The sequence below is a fragment of the Sebastes umbrosus genome, chromosome 18 (assembly GCF_015220745.1).
Source record: "Sebastes umbrosus isolate fSebUmb1 chromosome 18, fSebUmb1.pri, whole genome shotgun sequence".
Classification (NCBI taxonomy): Eukaryota; Metazoa; Chordata; class Actinopteri; order Perciformes; family Sebastidae; genus Sebastes; species Sebastes umbrosus.
Window position 1 is genome coordinate 9,931,795 of NC_051286.1, and position 25,259 is coordinate 9,957,053.

Below are 25,259 nucleotides of genomic sequence, written 5' to 3' on the forward strand. Positions count from 1 at the left end.
GATTAATTTGAGATTAATCACAATTAACTATGGACAATCATGCGATTAATCGCTACTATATATTTTAATCGATTGTCAGCCCTACAAAAAACATATTTGACTCCAATGGAACAAGAAGTTTAAAAGCTGATGTAACCATGTCACAAGCTTCTTTTGCACGCATCTAATATGAGCACAAAATATTTCTCAACCAAAAGGTTGAAATACGGCAGCCAAATGTGTGAAAGGCTGTTTACGTCAAACTTGAGAAACATACAAATACTAAGAATGTTGAGACATCACTTCACCGTTGTTTGCAAATTTGCTCTAAGTACTTGTAGTTCTTCCCTAAAACCCACATCTGCCATGTTGAAAGAGGATGTGATTGAGAAAAAACGACTTCAATCATGACGTCATTACACCAATATTTATGCCCGTATGGTGATTAATACTTGGGGTGTAAGAAAATTAGGACTGTCCTGGACCAAAGACATTCTAATCGATTAGTTGATTTAATCGTCAGATCTGTAAAACTGAGTTTCTCCACAAAGGAACCACTTTAAATCTTGTGTTTACCAGAGATGTGCTCATAAGTTTCTTAGAAATAAGTCATTCAGCATGAAAAAAGCATTAAAATATGACTAATCGTCTAAAGAAATTTGAGTTGACTGTGATCAAAACAACAGACTAAGAGGGGGAGGCCCTAAAGAAAATATAAAACATTTAGAGTATTCCAATATTATGTTTTGTGATACTGCATTGATTCTCAAAAACACTATTGATTTTTAATTAATAGTTTACATGCAAATATTAACTCAATCAATACATGATTTCATTTGCAAATATATGCACCGTCTCAGTGTATGTGTTATCTGAAAGAAGTGCTATGATGTTGAATAAAACAGGAAATGTGATACTTGCAAATGCAGATCCCACTGTTCTGATAAACAAAGTCATTTTTTTTTACTCAGAGTTCATGCACATGGTGGTGTGTTCTTTGTGCTATGACAGTCAAAAAATTGCCGACTGACAAACTGCATAATTTGCAGATGAAAATAAATAGCAATTTATCTTATCGCAATATTGTAAAATGTTTAAAATCGCAATAATATTGTATGGTGTCTTAAGTATCGTAACAATATCGTATTGTGGGGCCTCTGGTGATTCCCAGCCCTAATACACAGCCCTGATTAATACTCCCACTGAACTGGTGGGAGTGATAAAACACTGATATTTAAAACAGTTACAACTACAGAAATCTTTCAGACGATTGAAAACATGTTCGATCAGTCATATGAATTCAGTGTAATGTAATTCCTTCAGTAGCAAGCCAGCAATGAACACAAGCACTGCACTGTTTTCCTTAACCTCATCCCTATGAATCGTAATTATAATTTCAATGCATGTAATGTAGTTTTTGTAATCATAATAAATGTAAGTGCAGTACCAGCGTACAATATAGAGGTGAAGTCCCGCCCCTTCCGATGGACCACTATGGGACATTATTTCGGAAAAAATATGAACGGTAGTCAACGGAGAGAGACAAATCATTTTTTGATCCCATTTGAATTTGCGCCATGAATCACACATATGATGTTTGTCAATTTAAAATATAATTTTGCAAGTCAAGAAAGTTGCAGTTTGTTGTAAAACTGTTGAAATATCAGACTGAAAATACGTAATTAGAAAAACTACACACCCAAAAGTCGCATAGTGACGTCTCTCTAACTGAAGCTACGATGTCTGTGTGTTTTGTACTGGGATGGTCTCACACCAGCAACCGGTTTCGCTCGTTCTCTCTCTTCCCGGCTGATAAAAAGAGCAGGAGCCGCTGGATAAAACACATCAGGTAAGACAACGTTACATTTGTGAGTGGAACATAGCTGGCTAGTGTTGGTGACGTATGTTGTCCAAGACTTGTCCAAAACTAAATGATACAACGACAAAGTGAGACTTTTTTTTACTTGCAAAATGATGTTTTAAATTGGCAAACATCATATGTGTGATTCATGGCACAGCTCAAACAGGATCTAAACTTATTTGTCTCTCGCCGTTGACGACCATTCATATTTTTTCCGAAATAAGGTCCCATGGTGGTCCACCGGAAGGGGAAGGACTTCGCCTCTCTATATTCAACACAATCTTTTTCCTCTTGAGTCTCTCTGTCCTCCCATCTGTACGACATCATTGATCTTGTCCCTAGATGACTTCATATGTGATTTTCCCACTGCTATCGATACCACATCCAAGAATAGAACTTGACATGTGCAGGCTTGATGGTATCGTTCTGAACAGCCACCTGAGGAATTTCACAGGAAAAACACCTTGAACGTGCCAGCTTCCAGTTACCACTTGCAATAAACAAACTGTTGATGATTTATCACCTTCTCTTATAATACTACGAGGTGTTTAAGGTGGAAACCAACATCTTTCATGCTGTGCTTCTGAGTCAGTTAAGCCCCTGTCTTTAAACCACACCTCCAGCTGACAACAAATTCTTCCTCTCTGAAGGATCGGTGGCAGCCTCACATAAAAAGGGCTGACAGACTCACTGAGACGGGGTGTTCTCTCTTCTCTATAATCACTACTTCTTTTTCAGCTCATGCTGTGTTTACAGTGCATGTTTCCCCAGCATGTTTTGGCCAGCCGAGTTGTGACAGAGCTCCAGAATCAGTGCAAGGCTCTCAGAAGGGGACTGTTGAATTTAACGGATCACAGTGAGAAGGGGAATCGGTGCCTGAAGAGAGACGATTCTGGGTCAGAGGCAGCTACAACCACCTCCAAAACGAAGGATTTAACCTGCCTGGAAACAACTTTAACCCTTCCTATTGCTTCTGTTTTACATAAAATAGGACTTCTTTGACTGCAATTCATTCCACTGCTGTGGAAATAGTGCTACTTCAATGAATTTGACATTCGGACAACAAAACATGTCTACAAATGGAACCATTGACCACTGCAAAGTACCCAATAATTTCACATACAAAACCCTCTCCGGGCTGGTGATTGCAGAGTTCGTGCTGGGTCTGCCTCTCAACCTATCGGTCCTCTACGTCTTCATCTTCAGGTATGAACACAATCTCATAATCTATCACTGCCTTTTCCCTATTTTCTGAAAGTACTCAAAAATGTAGATTAGGGAGTGAGAAGTCAGGGAAAGCAATCAGAGAGGGGAAAACTTTCAATTTAGCCAAAAAACCTGTTCATTTGTGTTTGCACAATTCATCAGCTGGTGGGAATTTCCTGGCATTTAGCCTCTCTGGGTGATTCAAACCACAAGAAAGTTGATGAAGTCACTTGAGGATAGCATAGATAAGTCCAGCTGTCTTTGACTTCCTATTACGAGCACTTTCTACAACCTGGATGACTGAAGCAAAAGCTGAAATTATGCCAATGTTGAAATGGTCACATAGTGGTGGCGCCCACTGTGATCAATTCAATTTGAGTGTTGATTCAATGATTGATCTGATACATTTTCAATACAAGTAGTTTCGTGACGTTTGCAGGAAGAAATCCTAATAGATGCATGCAGTGAATAGAAGAAGAGAGGGACAGTAGTACCATCCTGTTTGGATTCTTATTTGATGGCAAAATCTGTTTAACTAACGGTGAATTTCTGCAATGAAAAACGCTGAACTTATCATTAAAAACTTCGTTCCTCAAGTGGGTCGTTTAAGTTGTGTAAGATTCATGCAACTAATTTCAAATTGCTATAATAAGATTAAAAAAAATTATCTTTGAAATGCGTTGGGGATTCAAAACCACATTGCAAATTCAGGATGCTGCTTTAAAATGGAAAACATGTGGAGCAATTTTACTTCTTTAAAAAGTTACAACCCTTGGTTGTATTCACTTCCCACAGACGACGAGCTGTGTGTGCTAATCTTGTCAATGATACTCTCCATCCACAGCACAGTATGTGCTGTGGATGGAGAGTATCATTGACAGTACTGAAACACACCAGTGTGCAGAGTCACTGTTATCTTTGGCACCATTGGATATTTCCACCAGTGCAAAAAGAAAAGCAATGGAAATTACAAAATACTAAGAAATGAAATATAAACATCGTATTACTACATGAACACATGCATCAATTGTCGATAGTAGATCCTATTTGAGTCGTCCTATCTTTGACGGCATACAGAGACTTTCTTGTTGCAGATTAAACTTTGTGAAGCAAATAACTGTATTGTCAATGACTTCCTCTTTAGGTTCAAGTTCTGGAAGAACAAAAGTATCTTCCTGTTCAATATTGTGGTTGCTGACTTCTTGCTGGTGGCCTGCCTTCCTGCCAAGGCCCACCATTATTGGAATGGCCAGAGACGCAGCCCGCAAAAAGTGGCGTGCAAGACGATGCTCTTCATGCTGTTCCTCAACCGCGGAGCCAGCATCGCCTTCCTCATCACCCTCTCCATCGACCGCTACTTCAACGTGGTGCATCTCGGGAGGAGGAATTTCGTCAAAGTGCTGAAGAAATCTCCTCAGATCTCCATCGTCATCTGGCTTCTCTTGCTGCCTCTCACCATCCCCACCATGGTGGGATCCTTTGAGTGCTGCAACAGCCACGGCCGCGAAGTTGAGACTATTTATCACGATGTGACAGACACCTTCAGAGAGGTATTATTTTGATGTCTTTTTGTTTTGATTTCCTTTAGTTTGCATTAGCGAAGCTGTAAAATATTTGAGTACCTTACGTGGAAACCAGTTGGAGCATAATAGCCCAATAAATACTCCAATGTCAGGGCTAACCACTGTCAACACTCAATAAGAACTACAGTTATTTACACTGACTCATACCTTCACACACACTTCCTATAAAGCTGTCATTACAGTTGATTAGCTTTAATGGTTAATCTGGTTCCCCTAGTTCCCTGGCTAACAGCTTGCCACAGGCAGCATCAACAAACCTGTTTCCAAGTATGAAAAGTGAAGCCAATGTCGAAGTGCCTTAAACTTGCATTCTTTCTAATAGCCAGCAGGGGGCGACTCCTCTGGTTGCAAAAAGAAGTCTTATAGTATAGAAGTCTATGAGAAAATGACCTTACTTCTCACTTGATTCCTCAGTAAACATTGTAAACATGAGTTTATGGACTCACTCGCTAGTTTCAAGTCTTTTCAATACAGCATGATGTTCATTTAGTAAATTATGGTCCCATTTAGAGTCATATAGACCATAAAGCAGGGGATGCTTTAGGGCGTGGCTACCTTGTGATTGACTGGTTGCTACCACGGCGTTGTCCGGTCTGGGAGTAGAACGTGTTTTCGTCTAGCATCTTTACCCCTTTCACAGTGCGTTTTCAGTTCATCAACGTTAAGTACAACCTTTTGGTCGCCTAAAAACGTCTTATTCAGCATTCGGTTGTACTTAGCTCCACCCTCTTGTGTCACTTCTGGTTGCAAAAAACCAAGATGACAACGGACAAAATTTGAATTTGAATTTAAGGCTTCAAAACTGTAGTTCACAAACCAATGGGTGACGTCACAGTGACTACGTCCACTTCTTATATACAGTCTATGGTCCAGGAATCACAGCATCTTAAACTCTGGACAAGTTATATTTTATGTTGATTAACTGATGAGTTGATGAACAGAAATATGCAACTATTTTTTAAGCAAAAATCCACTCTCAAATGTGAAGATTTGAGGGTTTTCTCAGCTTTCTTAACTGAATATCTTCGTGTTTTGGACTGTTGCTCAGACAACAAGACAAGTGAAGACAAGAGCTTGAGATGACTGGTAATGCTATAATTTAGAAATGATTCAGAAACCTCAGCAACTGCTTTGAGTGGGGGGTATCGATGATTAACTCTGTTGACTGTCTGTAGATACTGTACATGAATGTATCATACTCATAGTCACTTTTAATTTCTTCTAAGGTCGTCTACTTCACCCAGATCATCATCCCCTTCATCATCCTCGTCTACTGCACGGTGCGCATCGTCAACCGGCTCAGGAAGAAGACAGTGGGGGAGAAGACCAAACTGAGGAGAGCCGTGTGCGTGGTCATGTCTGTTGTCGTCGTCTTCTCTATCTGCTTCCTGCCCAGCACTGTAGCCCGAGCGGTGCTGCTGGGCGTCAGGCTGAAGAAATGGCAGGCTGCAGAGGACGTAGTGGTTCAGGTCTACGACAGCCTCATGGTTTTGTCTTACATTGACTGCCTGCTGGACCCGCTGGTGTACTGCTTCTGTAACTCAGGGTTTAAAGATGCTTACATAAACACCTTCTGTCCCGCGTTTCTCCGGGAGAAACTGCAGAATACTGACTTTGGCTTGGGAACAACAACGAATACAACAATTACAACTTCTGGAGTTAAAACTAATTCTTTGCCGCTATTAGAGAAATGATTTTTTTTTTTTTTCTTAAAAGGTGCAGTGTGTAGGATTTAGCGGCATCTAGTGGTGAGGTTGCAGATTGCAACCAACTGAAACTTCTCCCATGTGCTAAGCGTGTAGGAGAACTACGGTGGCCGAAGCAAAAACATGAATGTCCCTATCTAGAGCTAGTGTTTGGTTTGTCCGTTCTGGGCTACTGTAGAAACATAGCGGCCGGCTCCGTGGGAGCGGGTCTCCCTATGTAAATTATTTATAAACGGCTCATTCTAAGGTAACGGTATTTTCAGGTGATTATAGTCTAAAGAAAACATATTTATTAATATTATATTGCATTTCTGCCAATAGATCCCCCTAAATGTTACACACTCTTCCTTTAAATTGAATGCCTAAATGATGAAAGCTATCTCCAAGGTGTTTATTTACCATTACCTCTCAGCCAAACAGATAAACCTGCATAACCGCTGGTCCGACCACACTGGAGTTTTCAGCTACGCTGGCAGATAAAACTTTTTCTTTGGAAATGTGGGGCATTTATCGAGCAATACTGATAAATTACTCAACCTGACCTCATTCCTCCTCCTTAGAATTTGTTATCTGTGGGCATCATCTGATAAAACCATCATCAATCTAAATGGTGTACGTGGAGCCCTGTTTGTGTCCAGATGTTCCACTCTGTATCATGCACTTATTTGTGTGTAATCTGCTGATATATTTTCTCACTGTAACCGTCCAGAGTTTTTAATAACCTTCTATTGTAGCTACCCTTTGAACATTTTAAGAACTTATCATATGCTCAATAATGGGCCTCATGCAGGAAGCATTATACAAACAAATGTTCTCTTATTTTTGTTCGTATCGACGATTTGTTCTTATTTTGTTAGGACCAATTGATTTCTGGGATTCACCAGTTTCATTTTTTTCAAAATTTTGCGATTGGTCGACAGAACTCTTACTAAGATAAGAGAAAACATCTCGCTTTCATAGCCCACAAATTGTGCTCATCTGCTCTGTAGTGTGTAGGGGACATTACCTATGCCAATACATGTCCTCATATAGTGTTTAGGGGGCGTTAACAATGCTAATGATTGCCCTTATTTAGTGTGTAGGGGGCGTTACCTATGCTAATAATAAACAATCAGCCACAGGCCTCAAGTTTATGATAAGGTGGGATTCATCATTCAGCACATTTGGGTAAAAGCCGATTAGAATGATTGAGAACGTTTGGTGCATCTGAAGTTGACTTCTCTTATATTTTCTATTAACAGAAAATTAAAAGAAAATATAATAAAAAATTAAGAGGATGTTGCTGCATGAGGCCTATTGTGTTATATAAATCTGTAAATTTATGCTCTCAATTGTTCGCTGTAAATAAATCACCAATAGTAGTCAGGGAGGTTTCAGTCAAACAGACATGTCCATACATGCACATACAATCCTGTGATAAGGGTTGTTCAGCCACAATAACTGTAAACACCTTGGTAGGAGTGCAGGGCTTTAAGTGGATTAACAGGTTCGTGTATAAAGTTGAGCTACTGTCTGAATGGTGTTCCGCTCGTCTGGCTTCATATTATGTGGCTGCCGCCTGATCTAATGTAAAATTCAATATGCTAAATCTTTTATAAGGATATGAGTTAGATGTACATTTATTTTTTCAGCTGCATGTTTTAAATAGCACAATTTATGTATATTTTTATATTATTATTTACTTGAATATATTAAGGCATTTTAATTTATTAGGATTTATTTCAAAGCAGGTGTTAAGATGAATATAGCATTTCCCTTGTGATTGTATTTCACAGCATATGATGGTACCTGTAATAACTACAAAGTACTCAGCAGTAGCAGTACAGTATAGACCACACATACTGTACTGCTGTACTGTACGTATTCTCTTACAGTGTTTGCAGAGCTCTCATTCACCACTCAGGAAATATATCTGTGTTCGTTATCAGAAACCAGTTGTACCTGTCCGCATTGGGGTTTTCCCTCTGTGCAACACATTGTGAACTCCACCACCTTTTCTAACATTGTTAAACATTTCAATATCGCACAAATGCTCATTGAAGCTTGTGGAATTCATTTCTTTCTGTGGTTGCGTTTACACGTCCCATCTACAACTGATGTGTAACTAATTATTCATGTTGTTGTAGGGCTGCATGATTATGGCCAAAATGATAACCGTGATTATTTTGATCAATATTGAGTTCATTATTATTTATCACAGTTATTTATTGATTTTAGGGACACAATATTTCTATTGCACTTTCATATTTAAATAAACAGAGCACTGCTTTCATTTCCATGTTGTGCTACATTTCTACTTATGTACAAATCTTTGCATCAAATTAAAACTGGTCCTTTTGCTGCACAATTAATTGAATGTTAATCGCGATCACAATTTTTGTTCAGTTTCCCACAATAAAATGAACATGATTGACTGCTATATTGACGTTTAAAATGCTCCGCTCATAGAAAACTCTGTTGCATATCAAATCAAGCGCTTCCTAAACTAACAGCTAGCCACCAGGGGGCGGTCCAGATGTCTTGGCTTCACTGTCATGCTGCTGCATGTGCACCATATGTGCAGCCTGTGAAAAACCGAATGTTGCAGCTGCAGTCCAGTAGAAGAGTAATATACGGTATATTACTGATTTGATAACAGAGAGCAGACGGGAAAAACGAAAATGCACTGAATTCAGGTAGAGAAAAACCTGATCTTATGTCTGATTTTGATGCAAAGATTTGTTAATTAGCAGGAATGTAGCTCAACATGGAAGTGAAAGCCGTGCTCTGTTGATTTAAATGTGAAAGTGAAAAAAAAAAAAAAATTGTCCCTAAAATCAATGAATAATCGTGATGAATAATGGTGATCGCAATATTGATAAAATAATCGTGATTATCATTTTGGCCATAGGGCTCTGGGGGTCTTCCTCCAGAAAAATTTGAGTTTCAGAGACTTTGTTTCCTGCATTCTGGTGACTTTAAAAGAATGAAAATAAAAAAATAATAATAAGTACATTGCAACAGCATTTTCTTGTTAAACTTTTAATTTTACCTTTAATTCTCAGGAAAGAAAACTGAATATTTCGGCCGTCTGGTGTAAACTTGTGTGAATTTCTAGCATAAACTAATATTCATCAGTTTTTAATCATGCTTTGCACCTGCTTGAGTATTTTTTTTCCCTTTGTACTCATTTCTCACTCCGCGCTGTGTCGCTGGCATAAACTGCTCTCTTCCGTTGGGAAACGGCATTTGGTATCGTTCTATTGTCGTCCGGGTGGAAACAGTAGACGCTGTACAGCGCCAGAAACAGGTAAAGATAACGAAAAGATAAAAATGTGTGAAACTTTGCCATAAATCGGGAGAAATACGAGAGAATTGTGACCGAGAGAGGGCAATGAAAAATGGGAGTCTCCCAGAAAATTCGGGAGGGTTGGCAAGTAAGCTGTAGGGTCCGTGCGTAGCGGCATGACACCTCAACAAAAATGAAGCCAAAACATCTGGATCGCCCCCTGGTGGCTGGCTGTTAGTTTAGGAAGCGCTTGATTTGATAAGCAGCGGCGTTTTCTATGAGCAAAGCATTTTAAGCATCAATACCACAGTCGATCATGTTCATTTAACTGTGGGAAGCCCAAATCATGATCGAGATTAATATTTGATTAATTGTGCAGCCCTGTGTCGTTTCTTCTTTTATAATTAGATTAAACCAGCCCGTCTACATTCTGGTGTTTAAAGGAGGTTATAAATTATGTTCAACAACAACGACTACAAAAATGTGAAACCTGAGTGGACCGCAGAAACCTGGCAGGCTGTTTTAAACTTCCCTCATTCACACTGTATATCATTTTGTAGTAAATGATTTGTATAAGATTGAGATACGGACTGACGATCTTTGTATACTGCTGCTGTAAATAAACACAATACAGGTCTCAGCAAAAACCCCTGATACATAAATACACGCTAAGCAACGCACCAACATGCTTTTACTGTGAAACCACCTTCATCTTTTTCTAATGATGTAACCTTATCCCATAAGTACAACGAGTACAAATTGCAACACATGTCCCTGTTGTACCCTCCTACATTATTGCCATTGTCTAAATGTTTACGTTGCTGATTGGCAGGAAGGTGCTACTGTTTGTTTGTTTGTTGTGTATGTGCATGATTTTGTCATCAACAACAGGTCAAATATAGCACATTTCCATGTATTGTTGTCTATAATTTCCTAACTTACTTGTGCCTTTTTACAACACTGTGTTTAGATGCATTAGCACCTCATATTCACCACCTTTCCCCAATAATATTTGAAACACTTTGAGGTATGTACCCTTTGTACTGGGAAGGTTGTGTGGATGTTGTAACAGGAGAGCTGGTGGTGGTTGTCAAGTTGAGGCTAGCAGCCTCAGATCAGCAATATCACAGCAACAACAACAGAGTAGAAGCATGAAAACAGAGACAAGCAAACCCTAAACAGGAAAACACACATCAGTGTTATCGTTGCCACCTTCTTTGCAGATTGGCTCCACGCCCTGTCTGCTTTTTTAAAGCCTATAAAGCCTTAATGTCTCAGACTGAATGTTGTTTTAATGAATTTAACTCATTATGACATAATGTGTTGAGTTGGAAACTCTGACGAATTCAGGGCAGGAGAGAAAGATTAACTGCACACTTCATGTTGTAATTCTAATCGAGCTTTTCCAAGTTCATGATAGGGTACTTCCTAAACTGAATCTGCAGCCCCGTCGTACGATGACACGATAAAACGCAAGGTCAAAGCATGCAATAAGAACGCCGTTCTTGCTTTAGGCGTGTCATTTTCACGTCATGTAGTCTGAATTGACTGCGGTGTAAATGCATCCTTGTGAATATGCTACGCTCAGAGTTAATGACGTAGAATAAAAACAGAGAGAGAGAGAGCGCTTACGGCGGGCGGGAGGGGAGGTGAATTGGTCCAACAAACACAGGACTTTAAACCAGGAGACGGGCGTTTTGTTTTGCAAGTTACGTTTGTCAAGTGTTTTGTAGTGATGTGTGTGATGAGGTTTCTGTACTGATGTTACGTTGTTTCCGTACATATTCTACTTAGTTTACATACTTATTTTAAGCCCAACCATGACTTTTTTCCTAAACCTAACTAGGTGGTTTTGTTGCCTAAATCTAAGCAAGTGTTTTTGTTGCCCCCTGCTGGTACTGCACCTTCACCTTCATTCACATGTGTAATATTCACGCCTTGGCGAGGCAAAATGTGACACTGACACGCTATCCTCTGGTGTACAGGTGGGTCTATTGCACGGTATGGCGGAATCTGAGAATCTGCTCTGTGCCGTTATGGTTTGAGTTTGTTGCATATGAGTTGTTGAACATGCTTAATTACAATACTGATTTTTGGCTCTGGATGAAGTACAGCCTACACGTGACATTTAGCATTTTAGACGTGCACATGTTTACTCAGAAAAGGCCCAAAAGTTGATTTTAGGATTTTAAGAATCAACATTAGATCATTCAAACAAATATCACAATTAATCAGAAAGTTTTTATCAGCCTTAAACAGGAGTGTGTGCTGTTGTTCAACACTGACCTGTTCCTAGTAGAGTCAGCAGTCTACTCTGCTCCTGTAGGACCTTGTGGATCTGCTCAATTTGCCGCTGAACCACCTCATATGGATGATCTGGAGCCTATCCAACAGACAAACCAATAGAAGAGAACAGAAGTTGTTGCAATGGCTCTGTTGAGCAGTTTCAGATGCTTCACAGGAGAAACAATCATCTGATGTTCTACTGCTATCTAGTGGCAAGAAGAACAACTGAACTAAAAGTGAAAAAAAAAATGTTTTTTTTGCATCTCTCACAATGTACGTACACAGAAAAACAAATATCAGCAAGGGACACGGTCAACAAAGATGGACAAATAAAGGTAAAGAATAGACAGGACTGTTATGTACACAAGTATGTATGTATATATATTACTATATAAATATATATATAAAAAGCACCAATGACCAACAATAAGATAAGATATAAAATGTCTATATACAAGTGTTCTGTATGTTGTAAACAATACAAATAGTGCAAAGAAATAAACACTGAATGGATATATATAGACTGTATGATTATGTACATGTCTGTATATTGTATATACAGTGTGTAAGATTTAAGTTTAGGAATTTTGTTTAGGGTAATACAGCAAAGTAATACTTACTTGTTGCATAGTCTGATTTACAGTCTGAAAGGCATCCAGGTTGGTAGCAGTTGCTTGGTATTGTCCACTGGAGACAGCATCATCAGGGCTCAGGAGAGAGGAGAGATCAGGGGGAGTCTTGCCTACCATTGGTTCGCCCTGAAAGACCATCGGGCCCTGGCTGTCACCTTGGTGCTCCACGCCACTCATTCCAGATGTTGTTGAGATAGGTGCAGGAGTCTGAACTGACTGATTTGAGTTGGTGCATGTCCTCTGATACGTTCTCTCCATGGGTATTTCAGCAGACATCGTTGCACGATACTCACTCGGCTTTCATACCGGGCTTCTCTTCATCTGAACGTGGACAACTGCAAAATCTATCACAAGTGGATTATAAAAACATAAAAATTCCACAATGAGAATGAAGTAAAAAACTTACTGAGAATTAAATAATATATATTTGCATTTGATACTCATTCTAAAAGTGGGACAAATTGGAACTGGAAATATATAGGCTGAAAGTCAATGCAGACACTTTCTGTAGCCTAATTGATGACTTAATGTGTCTGACATTTATAAGCCAATCTGCCTGTGTGTATAATTAAAATGAAGCTATAGGTTAGAGAACTTTTGTTTAATTTGCTGATTTGTTCTCATGTAGTTCTCATATTTTAATCTTTCTGAAAAAATTAAACTCAAAGTTTTCTGTCAATATTCAATATACAAGTGAAGCTGCTATCAAATTGACATTTAAATGAGTATCTTAACAGCAATACATTCATTAGTGTTCAGAAACTACAACTCCTTTGAGGGGTTATCAAAGTGCCAATGGCTTAGACTGAGAACTATGTTGCTGAATGCTGATAAAACAATCATCATTTTATCTTTGTTAAAATGACAATATGCTGGTTAATGAGCCAAATTAACCGTATAGCTTTAACAGAAGATGTTAGTAGCATTATTATTATTTAATGCAGGAGTCTTTGAGGGACCTGAAAATGTCTTTAAAGTAATTAGCTAGCTAGTGTTAAGTGATTTTGCAAAGATTGGCTTTTAGGTTAAAGAAAATCTGAAACAAATGCAAATATATTGGTGTTATTCATCAATTCAAAAGTCTGAATGTAAAAATGATGACTAACTACAGTAGCATTACAAACAGGGGCTTTCAAAACTATGCCCTGCCACTGAAAGTTCAACTGTGCACCAAACTACATTCAGAAATCTATAAATTTACTGTAAACTAGCTTAAAATGAATAATGAACCCTATAATTTTCGACTGACAGTTTCAAATAAATGAACAAACTTGTAATTCCTCCCCTCCGGCTGAGTTAAAATGTCATTTTGTTGTAAAACCAGCATACATTTAACGTTACTTAGTGTTAATTTACCTTCAGTCTTGGGGTCAGGCTGAGTTGAGTTGCCGTTGAGTGAAGTTTGCAGTTGCTATAGTTACCGTGCAGCATCATCACTTGCGTCACAACTCGTGTTGTGCGTCACAATTAAACAATTAATTCTAAATGCAGACAACTCTCTCTAAAACCAGAGACTTAATTGATACATGATTACAATCTTAATTGATTGATGACAGCACAAACATTTACTTTTCCCTCAGAGCAGGTGTACAGGTAGCAATACAACTAACTTCCGGTAAGACCCTTCAAAATAAACCATCATAGACAGTCTGGTTTACATACAAATCATATGTTTGTTATGTCTGTCTGGTGTTACTGTCTGTATATTTTGTTACACATATTTTATGTCTAATTTTTCACCTTTATGTGCTATGCTACTATGTGTCCCATTGCAATATTAAAGGTCCCATATTATGCTCATTTTCAGGTTCATACTTGTATTTTATGTTTCTACAAGAACATGTTTACATGCTGTAATGTTCAGAAAACACATTATTTTCCTCGTACTGTCTGCCTGAATATGCCTGTATTCACCCTCTGTCTGAAACGCTCCGTTTTAGTGCATTTCAATGGAATTGCAACAAAATTGCGTTGCTAGGCAACAGCTTGGGTCCATGTTTTCACTTCCTGTCAGCTGATGTTATTTACATAAACTGCTAAAGGGAAATAAACTGGGACACATTTAGAAAGTTTACATTTAAAACCGTGTAATGGTCTAAATATTGTATATTTGTGACATCACAAATGGACAGAAATCCAAACGGCTTGTTTCAAACACACAATTTCTGAATACGGGCTGTGTGTGTTTCTCCATATATTGAGTGTTTTGATAGTTTAACAGTATTTATATAGCAGTTAAACCTGCTTTATAATGTAAAAGACCTGAAAATCTCACTTTTTACAATATGGGACCTTTAAGATAATGAACATTCACTGATGTATTTCCCCTCCCAAAAACGTAGACATCTCTGAGACTTTATACATTTTTTTTGGCTAGAAAATAATCTTTCTGTGTTTTAAAATTTAAATATATGAGCAATGGGGTACCTGGCAAAATATGGACAGGCCTGATGTCACCAGGGAATCCCTCCTATTATCTTTGGGGTCAATTTGACCCCATTCAATGTTTAACGTCTCTAAATAAATGATTGACATAATTTTTTTTGCTTCATATTTAATGACTTTTCCTAATTTAATGGGGACAACTGGGTAAACATAAAATTAAAATGATGATATGTTTTCAATGTCCTGTACACATGCTGTACGCATCGGTGTTCTTTGGGGTCAAATTGACCCCAGGCTGTTTTAGCTGTATAAAACATATAAGAAATATCAACATTTTACACACATTGGTTTCGGATGATACTGAGGTCACTATAACATGCAACTTTATAATCTTCAAAAAGCTTTAGGGCCCTAACCTAACATAACCATAACTGTAGTAGTGCGAGAACCACTGATAGTTCACACGACATGGGGGAGGGGAAACATCATTCTCGCGAGAACTTTGATATTTTCCCACGCTTTGGGGGCGGCAAAATAGAAGCTATTGATTTTATTTAAAGGGCTATTTAGGTAGTCAACAAACAAACATAAAGTACCTGACACTCAAACTTGGGTAACAATTTTAATTATAATCATTTTCTGGAGGTTTAAATTGCTGGGGTCAAATTGACCCCAAGGATAAAAGATGTTAGTAAATTTGAAGGTAACAGGAGGGTTAAGCCAGAAACAGTGGGAATAGGATGGATAGAGATTCAGAAAATATAGTTTGATTGCATTTTGAATGTTATTAATTTAGGTCTATATGGACCTAAAGATGACTAGTATCTGTTAATAGTTTTTTTGGTATGAATTCTTACCTTTCTGGCTCAAAGGTCAGCATCAAAACCTGTGTTGGTTTATGTTACCTCAGTGGGGGTTTGAGCCATGTACTTATACCTTGAACACACCACATGATGGCAGCATGATCGCATCATGTTCTAACTGGACAGATTCAGGGACAGGCCTGGTGTTAAATGGGGGAAAAAACTGGATGAAGTGATGGAGTTTGTATAAATGAAAGACAGACAGTAATGATGCAGTATGAGATTTAGAACATGTCTTTGCATTTTCTGTACAATTCTGCTCACCAGTCACAAAATAATGTTTACATTTTGTCCCATTGGATTGACGATCACAGTCACAATCACTATAGCTGGCCAGAGATGTACCAAAATTTGCCGGATTCTTCTGGTCTTTTAAGGACATGCAGCAGATTTCTTTTCGCTTGCCTACAGTAGTTGAATTCTGGTAGCATTTCTGGCAAACACTAAGCCTTCTTCAATACCTGAGTGTTGGCACAGATACCAAAAACAATCCTTTGATACCTCACTTTGAGGAATACAAACATATTTTTCTTAAACATTCTTAACGAAAGAAGCTAAACCTCTCCCATGATGAATGTTAACTAGACACGTACTGCTTAAATAAGATAGACTATATATACAATTGAAGCTATTGGATCAAAGTCTGTAAGTAAAGAGATTATGAATGAATGAACCAGATAATAACGCCTATATGTTTCAGTGGACATATCTTGGTTGGTGACAAAAAAGTACTGATGCTCGGTACTGATTGTACTACAGGTGCCTAAAAACAGTCTACAGACATTACTCGAGGATCTCAGCCTTCATCAGATTCATTCCAAAAAGTAGTGGTCAGATTTGGCTTTTAAAAGCCGGTCAGGTCTTGGTACTGGTCCTGGTCCTGATCCTGGTCCTGCAGTCTGCATCATAGAGGCGATCCAACGCAGCAGAGATCCATGGTGGCGCTCTGCCATTTCCAAAGTGGCCGATCTTATCCTTCTCTTGCCTTTTTTTTGACTCTGTGATGGCGATGCCAAGCTTTGGAGGGCCTGGCTCCAAACACACTTTCTCCTCCTGCTGCTGCTGTGTGTGTGTGTGCTGTACCATCAAAACACACACATATACTGTACAAATCACACATGCATGCAGATTAACAGCGCTGACAGATGAGTCATTACTTCAGGCAAAGATCAGAGGAAGGACTGGAGGTCATCCAAAAATCAAAACCACAAAAGAGCAAATATATGAATACATTTTTAATTAAAAACAAATCTGCTAGTCTGCTGCAAATTCAGTAAGAAACAAATTATCAAATAATACAAAGTTTAAATATTCAATAACCTTTTTAGAAGGGCCAGATTTGAAAAACAGTGAGGTGCCAAGGGGGCGGATATTTACATTTCATATATCTGATCTGCAAAGCTAGGAATTTAAATGTGAAAATAATACACATTTATAATATCAGTAGGTTGTTTTAATAAACACAATGTTGCATTTAACATATTTTTTGAATTCCCTCAACTTTAACAGCCTGGGTTAAAACGTTTTAACAAAATAAGTATTTCTGTGACATAACAATTGAATGGGCTAATTAGCCTACTGATAAAATGATGATCTTCTAATAATCAAATATTGTAAACACCCATAAACTTGGTGTTATGTTAGCAGGATATTTACATGAAAACACAACAATATTGCTCTTAACAGTCTGTAACAGCGCCAATAGAATGAGTGGTAACGTTGATGAACGGGAATAAACTCTCTTATTAAAAGGACGGATTCGGATGCCCTATTGAATATAGGCCTGGTCTATAGCATACAGGTAGATCTCCACCTCCCGTAGGATGAGAGGTTAAGTGATCTGTGAGTCGATAAGATATTCCCGAGGATCATTTACTCTGATATTTTTAATTAATTGTATTAAAACTGATATGCATATTGCAGTGTATATAGATTCATACAGCACTCAGGAAAGAGAAGAGACACATCTGGTTTCAGAAGCTTTTAATAATATGTTTTATTCCTCTACAGACTTCTAAAAAAAGCAAACTGTAGTAGTTTCAAAGTTGAACTTAAATAATAATCATATATAAAGCAACCTGAGCATAAACAACATGACTTTTATCTGCAGTTTAATTGAAAACAGTCATGTATTAAAAACAGTGAAATGTGAACTCAAACGCACTAAATGAGATGCCTTCATGATCACATTTTGTGTAGGAGTTCACCACTCTTTTCACCAGATTTCATTAGATTATATACACGTACATATATCTAACAAATTGTACTGCATGTATACAGGAGTATATTTTGTGTAAGGCATTCAGAAAAGTGCTACAATACACGTAATATGCATAGATATTGAGGCCTTGGTATGTTTACTAATAGCAAAGAGCTGAGAAGACTGGCAGCCTTTATCAGCGTCCACACTGCAGTTTCTGTCACGTGTCGTTGGATTACATCAGGCTGAAATCTGCAGTGTTATTCTTTCAGCACAAACTGAGCTACAGCTTCTGACAATCACAGTTTCTTTCCAGCGAGATGGAGCATGTTGGGCTCATGAGAAATGTCTCTTAACTCTGAGAAATAGTGACTTTGACAAGTGTAAGATTTCAGCCTGATGTTCCTTAATGCAGAAAAGATACAAAAACTTGATGTTTAGACTGTATAAATAAAAACGCAAAGCTTCTGGATTCTGGAAGCATTTTAAAACTCACTCCATCATTGCAACCTTACTGAAGTCGATGGTTCTTGGCCGTCATTGGCTATTTAGACCTTGGCCTTGATTCCTATTGGACAGGAGACTCCTGTCCCTCCCAGACCACAGTACCCATCAGGGTTTTTATTCAGGTACTGCTGGTGGTAGTCCTCGGCGTAGTAGAAAGGCTTGGCGTCGGCTATTTCTGTTGTAATCGCACCAAAACCTTCCTCTGTAAGTACCTGAAAGAAGCGGCAACAAAGACACAACATGTATGGATTAACATGGATAAAAAAAAACTGGATCAACACATGGAGTTATTAGTAGAAACGATGGAAGAATAGAGAGATGAAAACTCCAGTGATCTCTGTGGGAATCAGTTTTTGCAGCAACAACAAAGAACATAGCAGGAATGTGCCAAGGACAATAGAACAAGAATAGAGTGCATGATGGGATATTTAAAGGGATGGTTCAGGTGTTTTGAAGTGGGGTTGTATGAGGTACTTCTCCATAGTCAGTGAATCACCTACAGTAGTTGGAGTTTGGAGAAACAGACAGGAGTACCAGCACGGGAGCAAAGCAATGTACTGCTGTGGACGGGGGCAGCAGCAAAATGTATTTTAGACACCTAAAAAAAATCAATATCAGTTTAAGTGTTCACTATAATTAGGATATTTTTGCGGGTTTACCTCGCTGTCAGACAGGCCTTTCCGACGGGGAACTGAGGCTGTTATCTATGCTCTCGCCAAAGCCACCAGACTCCACTGAAAAAAACCTGTAATTTGACCTTGCAGAACATGGGAGTTGTCACTTACTATTTTATATTTACTTATGTTTATATTTATTTTAACTTTACCATTTTATGCCTTATAGATTATAATTTTGCTTTTATATTTACTTGTGTGATTTCCCCTTTTATATATAAGCTACATATTTTATGAGCATTGTTGGAGGAACCTGACACCAAAGATTTTCATTTCCAATGACTGCTTTGCTGGAATTGACAAATGACAAATAAAGAACCTTGAACCTTGAGTTGTTGGTCTACCGCTGCATCAATCGGTTAGTTTGTTTGTATTATTGTGTGACTTTTGTGAATCCGAACTAACCCTTTAAAACACCAAAGTCACACAATAACACAAACAAATTAACTGACCAGCAATCCCCGTGTTCTGAGAGGTAAAATTCCAGTTTTTTTTCAATGGAGTCTGGTTGCTTTGGTGAGAACATAGATAACGGCTTAAGCTCACCATCGGAAGCATAGACTGTATAGCTGTCTGACAGCAAGGTAAACCGTTGAAAATACTATAGCGTACACTTAAACTTATACACCTGAACTATCCCTTTAAGTTCTATTTGATCTCTACAAATTTTGGATTGTAAGTGAAAAACAAATGCAGATATCCTGTTTGTTTTTTTCTTTATGTTTGTATCCTATTTTTCTGTTGATTGTCTGCACTGAACCAATTTCTCACTCTACTTTCAGCTGAACAAATCTTATCAAGGCCTCATACTCCGAAGTGCTTACTGTCATCTTTGAACAAAAGGAAGAAATGTGTCTAATGTGTTTATGAAAAACACATGTGCAGCTCCAAGCGGGGCAGTATTGTACCTACAAATACAGACAACACACACACACACACACACATATTCACAGTAGAATCAGTTGATGATGACACCTTCTCCTCCTTGTGATAAAAACAACTGAGCCAGATGGCATGTGGGTAAATTAATAGACAAAGAGAAGCATGAAAACACACTCACACACACACTCATGAAACTTTAATTCCTCATGGAGGGTGTTGCCGTGTTTTTAGAAAGTGTGCAGGCATGTTTACAACACAGCATGGGTGGTGGAGGAGCTTAATTTGGTTCGACATTTACATGTTTAGCCTTTTATCTGCAAAGCTGCTGTTCTTACGCCCGACGAGACAGCTACCCAAACCCAAATCCTCTGAAGCGACTACACCAGGTTTATGGTAATCATCCTGTTGGCCACACTAAATAATAATAAAACAGAACCATCCTTCAGGCGTTCAAACATCACGATGAATGCATTTACTTTTAGAGAACTTTTATTTAGGAACTCAAATTAGGATCCATGATGATGGATGGAGGCTAAGTAAAAAGAATTGTTCCGTGTTTACTGCATTAAAATTTGATGTGAATGCTTTATTTACCGGCTGAATATTCAGGTTAAATATTTAATAACTGGGCGCTTCATTTCATTTTGTGTATTCAGCTACATTACAATCACATAATCACTATCACAATGTTCCATTTCGTGTGATTATGGAGCAGTTTCGACTCGCTTATTAACAGAAATGGTTTATATATATTGCAAAAAATCTTAAAATTGAACTGAACAATTGAAGCAACATTATCTTGATACTAATGGAGGGATCCATGTGGCTTAAAGGTTATTGCCACTTGTTGAAAATGAAATGTGAGCTACTCTTGGGTGAAATTATCTCACCTTAAATCAGTGAAAAAATATATTCTTTACATTATAATAAACGGCAACATACAATAATGTGAATAAGGTGCTAAATAATGAAATATATATAATGCTAGCATGTGATGAAAAAAGAAACATGTAACTGCTATATCTTTTCAAATCTGGTAAAAGCTTTCTTTCTTTCTTTAAAAAGAAAAATCCAACATGTTGAGCTAATTTCAAGAGTAAAGGTTTTGCTCTACTGTTATTGTTCTGCCACCAGCAGTCGGTTTCATTTGAACATTGTGTTGCTGTAGCAACCGCTATTGTTACCCAGCTCTAAAGCAGTGACAGTTTAACTGACAATGTTAGTCAGACGTAACCAAGGCAATATTAACAGACGTCTTTTATCTTCTCCTTACGACAGAGTATTAAAATCTTGACTTTTTTTTTCCTCATACAATTATGATTTTTTTTTGCTGAAATTTTAAGAATTTATTCTCATTTTATTAAGACTTTATTCTTATAATATAATGACTTTTTCTCATTAAATTATGACTTTATTCTTGTAATATTATGATTTTTTTCTCATTAAATAATGACTGTATTGCTGTAATATTATGATTTTTTTCTCATTAAATAATGACTTTATTCTTGTAATATTATGATTTTATTCTCATTAAATTATGACTGTATTGCTGTAATATTATTACACACCAGGAGCATTTTTTTCATGCGATTAATTCACACGTCAATATACATGAGTACATTCACACAACGCAAATATTACGTAGCGAAAAACAAACGTAATTGGTTTTGGAACTAGGTTGATTTTCGCACCGACGAATAAAGGCGATCAAGTTGTGCGGAACGGGTTGAGTTTTATTGTCTAGATTTATGAAACAACAATACTGGAGGCTTCGTAGTCCGAATCAAGATGACAAACTATATTACTTCTTTCAACCTTGACAAAAGCAGCGCAGACCAGATCCACTCTTTCCTTTCTTACCCCTCACAATAACAGCCCATAACATATAATATTTGTGTATTTGTCACGCCCTCGGTGTATAAAGGCCTTAACGCTGTGCTTAAGTAGACCTACAGCCTCAAAGACTTTTAGTCTTGTTACTTTTGGTCTCTTGTTTGTGGTATCTTTTTCTCGAAGTGTGTTCATTGCTACACGTTTATCTTTTATCATATCTAAGAGAAGAGAACAGGACTAAAACTGTATGAATGTCAACAATTACACAAATCTATACATTCAGTTCAAAACAAAGAGACCCAGCAAAGAACAGCAGTATAAAAGCAGAAGTGTGATGGCATCATTTTGCAGACAGGCTTAATGTTAAATGGTACAAATCCTTGTTTTGAATGCACTTTCACTTTAGAGGATTAAACTCCTGGGGGAAATACTAAAAAGTTCTCTGTTTATTTTTAGTCCAAAGAAACAATCAGACTTGAAGTGGTGCTGGGTAATTTCACACATTACTGCCCCTAATAGTTAGTGAGAGGTAATTGTTTGAAAACCATTTCAACTTCATTGACGTCAGCGCTCGGAAGTTGTTAAAGAAGATGTCAGCAAACAAACCCAGAGGGTCTGTGATGTTGCTATAACAAAATACCAAAGAGACAAAAGATCCAACGTTGGCGAGTTTAGCTTTTAATGGACAGAGTGTTTGCTCCCTGCTGTTTGATTCATCACTTCCTGTACTGACACCACAATTTAATTTGAGTGAGTAGGGTGGAGGTACAACACAGCAGTTAGTCAGAGTGGGACTCTCCTCTCTGTTGCAGCTGCACTTCATTATTAAGACTTTTACATACAGCAGGCACATTTATTTATACAGAACCTTTCAAACACAAAGGGCGAACAATAGTAATAAATTACCCCCTAAAACAAAGGGTTTTAGCTTTCATTTAAAACAATTGTATTGAGTTTGAGCAGACCTCAGCTGTTCTGTATGGTTTTTCCAGATATGTCAATCATAGAAACTAAAATTGCTTCACTATTTTTATATTAAAGGGATAGTTTGGGTGTTTTGAAGTGGGGTTGTATGAGGTACTTCTCCATAGTCAGTATATTACCTACATAAGATGGCATTCACCACGCCCCCAGTTTGGAGAAACAGACAGGAGTACAGGCACGGGAGCAAAGCAATGTACCGCTGACTTTAGACACCTAGAAAAATCTGTACGCCATATTTAGAATATTTTACCGCTTAATCGCGCCAGAAGACAGCTATACAGTCTATGTTTCCGACAGGGAACTGAAGCCGTTAGCTATGCTTTCGCCAAAGCAACCAGACTCCATTGAAAAAACAGTGATCTTAGCTTGCAGAACACAGGATTTGCTGGTCTGCCGCTGCCTCGATCGGTTAGTTTGTTCGTGTTATTGTGTGACTTTGGTTAATTTGTTTTCACCAAAGTCACACAATAGCACAAACAAACTGATCGGATCGATACTATAAAACTTGACCATATAGGATAAGCAATAGCATTACATCAATTACTTCTGCTGCACACACGATACGATACGATACGATACGATACGATACGATACGATACGATACGATACGATACGATACGATACGATACGATACACTTTATTGTCCCCTTGGGGAAATTTGTTTTGGACTCAGTGCTGCTCACCATCAGCTGCCTCCACAGCAGCATCAATACATAGAAACAAACAACAATCCATTTGTAAGCAGCGAAACACAAACAATGTAAACTTCAAACAACATATATTGCACATTACTCATATTGCACAAGAACTATCTAAAGACTGAATAAATAAAAGATAAAGAAATAAGAATAAGAAGAGCACCATATTGCACAACCCTCAGCCTCAAGAAACATCATTTAAAATTTAAAATTTTGATGGAGGTGGGCACAAACGAGTTCTTAAAATGGTTCAGTTTGCATCGAGGGACTCAGTATCGTCTGCCAGATGGTAAGAGCTCATACTCAGAGTGGAGGATGTGAGATGGGTCCAATCCAATAGTTATGTGACAGTGGAATTTCAGAGTTTCAGTGGAATGCACATAACGCAAATATTTGTGTCGGTCTTGGTGTGAAATATTCCATATTTTCGTTTAATCGCTGATGTGTGAAGGCCGTAAAGGTTCTCTGATGATACACTTAAGTTTAAGGTCTCTGCAGGTCTTCACAGAAGAATGTGTTCTTTTGTAACTGTAAGTCTCAGAGGATCACAGAGTAGCAACACTCAATGAAAAACACTAACTGAAAATCTGTACAATTTAAAAAGAGACAGCCACGTGAACGTCTCCAAATGACCCTGGTCATGTTCAGTTACGTGCAGTCAGGGGAAGCTTGTTCCAACCCTGAGACTTCAGACAGATTTTTTTTTTCTTGTCTACACTGCTGTACAACTTTTGAAGGAATATTCCAATTAAAAAAAACATGAAGAAACAATAGAATAGAAACGCTTCAGCTGCTGATATGAATGGTCATGTTTCAAACACTCAGTTTCTATCACCTCCCAAACTAAGAACTTCCATTGGAAGTAGCGTAAACTGTATAGTAATTTATTAGCAAAAAAGACAATAGTTTGGGACATACATAACTTAAAGATGAATGTCAGAGAAGTAAATTATGCGTCAAGAGTGATTTGACAAATTTCTATCAACGTTTTGATGTGTTTTTGACACAATGGGTCGCCACTGGAATCCACTGTAACTGCTGTATATCCAATTTGACTGCAGCTGCTCTCCTACTTTCAAGCCTACAGAGGGGAGTAAAACGATTCCAGTGAACTATTCCTTTAAGATATTGAATATCAGCAAAAAATATTGGCTATATTGGGCTTTAAGCTAAAAAAATATGTGCATTGACATCAGTCCAACACTACCTGTCATACCCAAAATGGCTGCATTTTCCATGAAACTGGTCTAGTAGCATCCTTAACCACCCTCCCTGCCTTTGCAGTGCGTTTGTTTGGGCAGGTCCTGCCGCTGTGTTAGCAGCCTGCTATAGATGCATAATTCACATCCATTAATTTGCATGTCAGAGAAGTAGATTCCTCATTTGAAATGCAAATACCTTGACTGCTCTGGTAAAGCAGGGAAAACGTGAGCAATACTGATAAGCACCCACGAGGCAGAGAGAGAGAGAGAGAGAGAGAGAGAGAGAGAGAGAGAGGAATGGAAAAAAAAAAAAGGTGAAACTGGCATGTTAAAAGCGCTAGAGAGGGATTTCATAGACAAAGAGGAACTGAAAAGAAAGAAAAGCAGCTGTTTTGTGTTCAGAAGAAGATATACAAGTGTTCATGAAAAGAGAATGTAGCCGGAGAGAGGTGCATCAAGAGGGAAAGAGATGCCAGAACAATGAGTACACAATGCTTTAGCACCCACAGA

At 38.0% G+C, this 25,259-nt stretch overlaps 3 protein-coding genes across 6 annotated transcripts in view; 1 reads left to right on the plus strand and 2 right to left on the minus strand.

Annotated features, from left to right (window-relative positions):
- The window catches only part of si:ch211-140l13.3, a 48,184-nt gene extending 33,804 nt beyond the window's left edge, over nt 1-14,380 (minus strand). The window contains exons 1-3 of one of the 3 annotated variants that reach the window (XM_037751086.1): nt 13,878-14,380; nt 12,510-12,865; nt 11,890-11,986 (exon numbers count right to left, since the gene is read on the minus strand). In XM_037751086.1, coding sequence (XP_037607014.1) covers nt 11,890-11,986; nt 12,510-12,797 — 385 coding nt within the window. In that variant the 5' untranslated portion in view covers nt 12,798-12,865; nt 13,878-14,380. The remainder of the gene's footprint in view (nt 1-11,889; nt 11,987-12,509; nt 12,866-13,877) is intronic. The other 2 variants (XM_037751085.1, XM_037751087.1) reach the window with 2 other exon arrangements.
- LOC119477172 (12-(S)-hydroxy-5,8,10,14-eicosatetraenoic acid receptor-like) lies at nt 1,678-8,578 on the plus strand. Its single transcript, XM_037751097.1, has 3 exons — nt 1,678-3,046; nt 4,191-4,596; nt 5,856-8,578. The coding sequence occupies exons 1-3, from the start codon at nt 2,883-2,885 to the stop codon at nt 6,321-6,323; spliced, it is 1,038 nt and encodes a 345-aa protein (XP_037607025.1). The 5' UTR covers nt 1,678-2,882; the 3' UTR covers nt 6,324-8,578.
- Nucleotides 14,381-17,735: 3,355 nt separating the features above from the next.
- Nucleotides 17,736-25,259, minus strand: part of msra (methionine sulfoxide reductase A) — a 31,874-nt gene continuing 24,350 nt past the window's right edge. For both annotated transcript variants that reach the window (XM_037750996.1, XM_037750997.1), the window contains exon 6: nt 17,736-18,688. In XM_037750996.1, the coding sequence (XP_037606924.1) occupies nt 18,518-18,688 (171 nt within the window). In that variant the 3' untranslated portion in view covers nt 17,736-18,517. The remainder of the gene's footprint in view (nt 18,689-25,259) is intronic.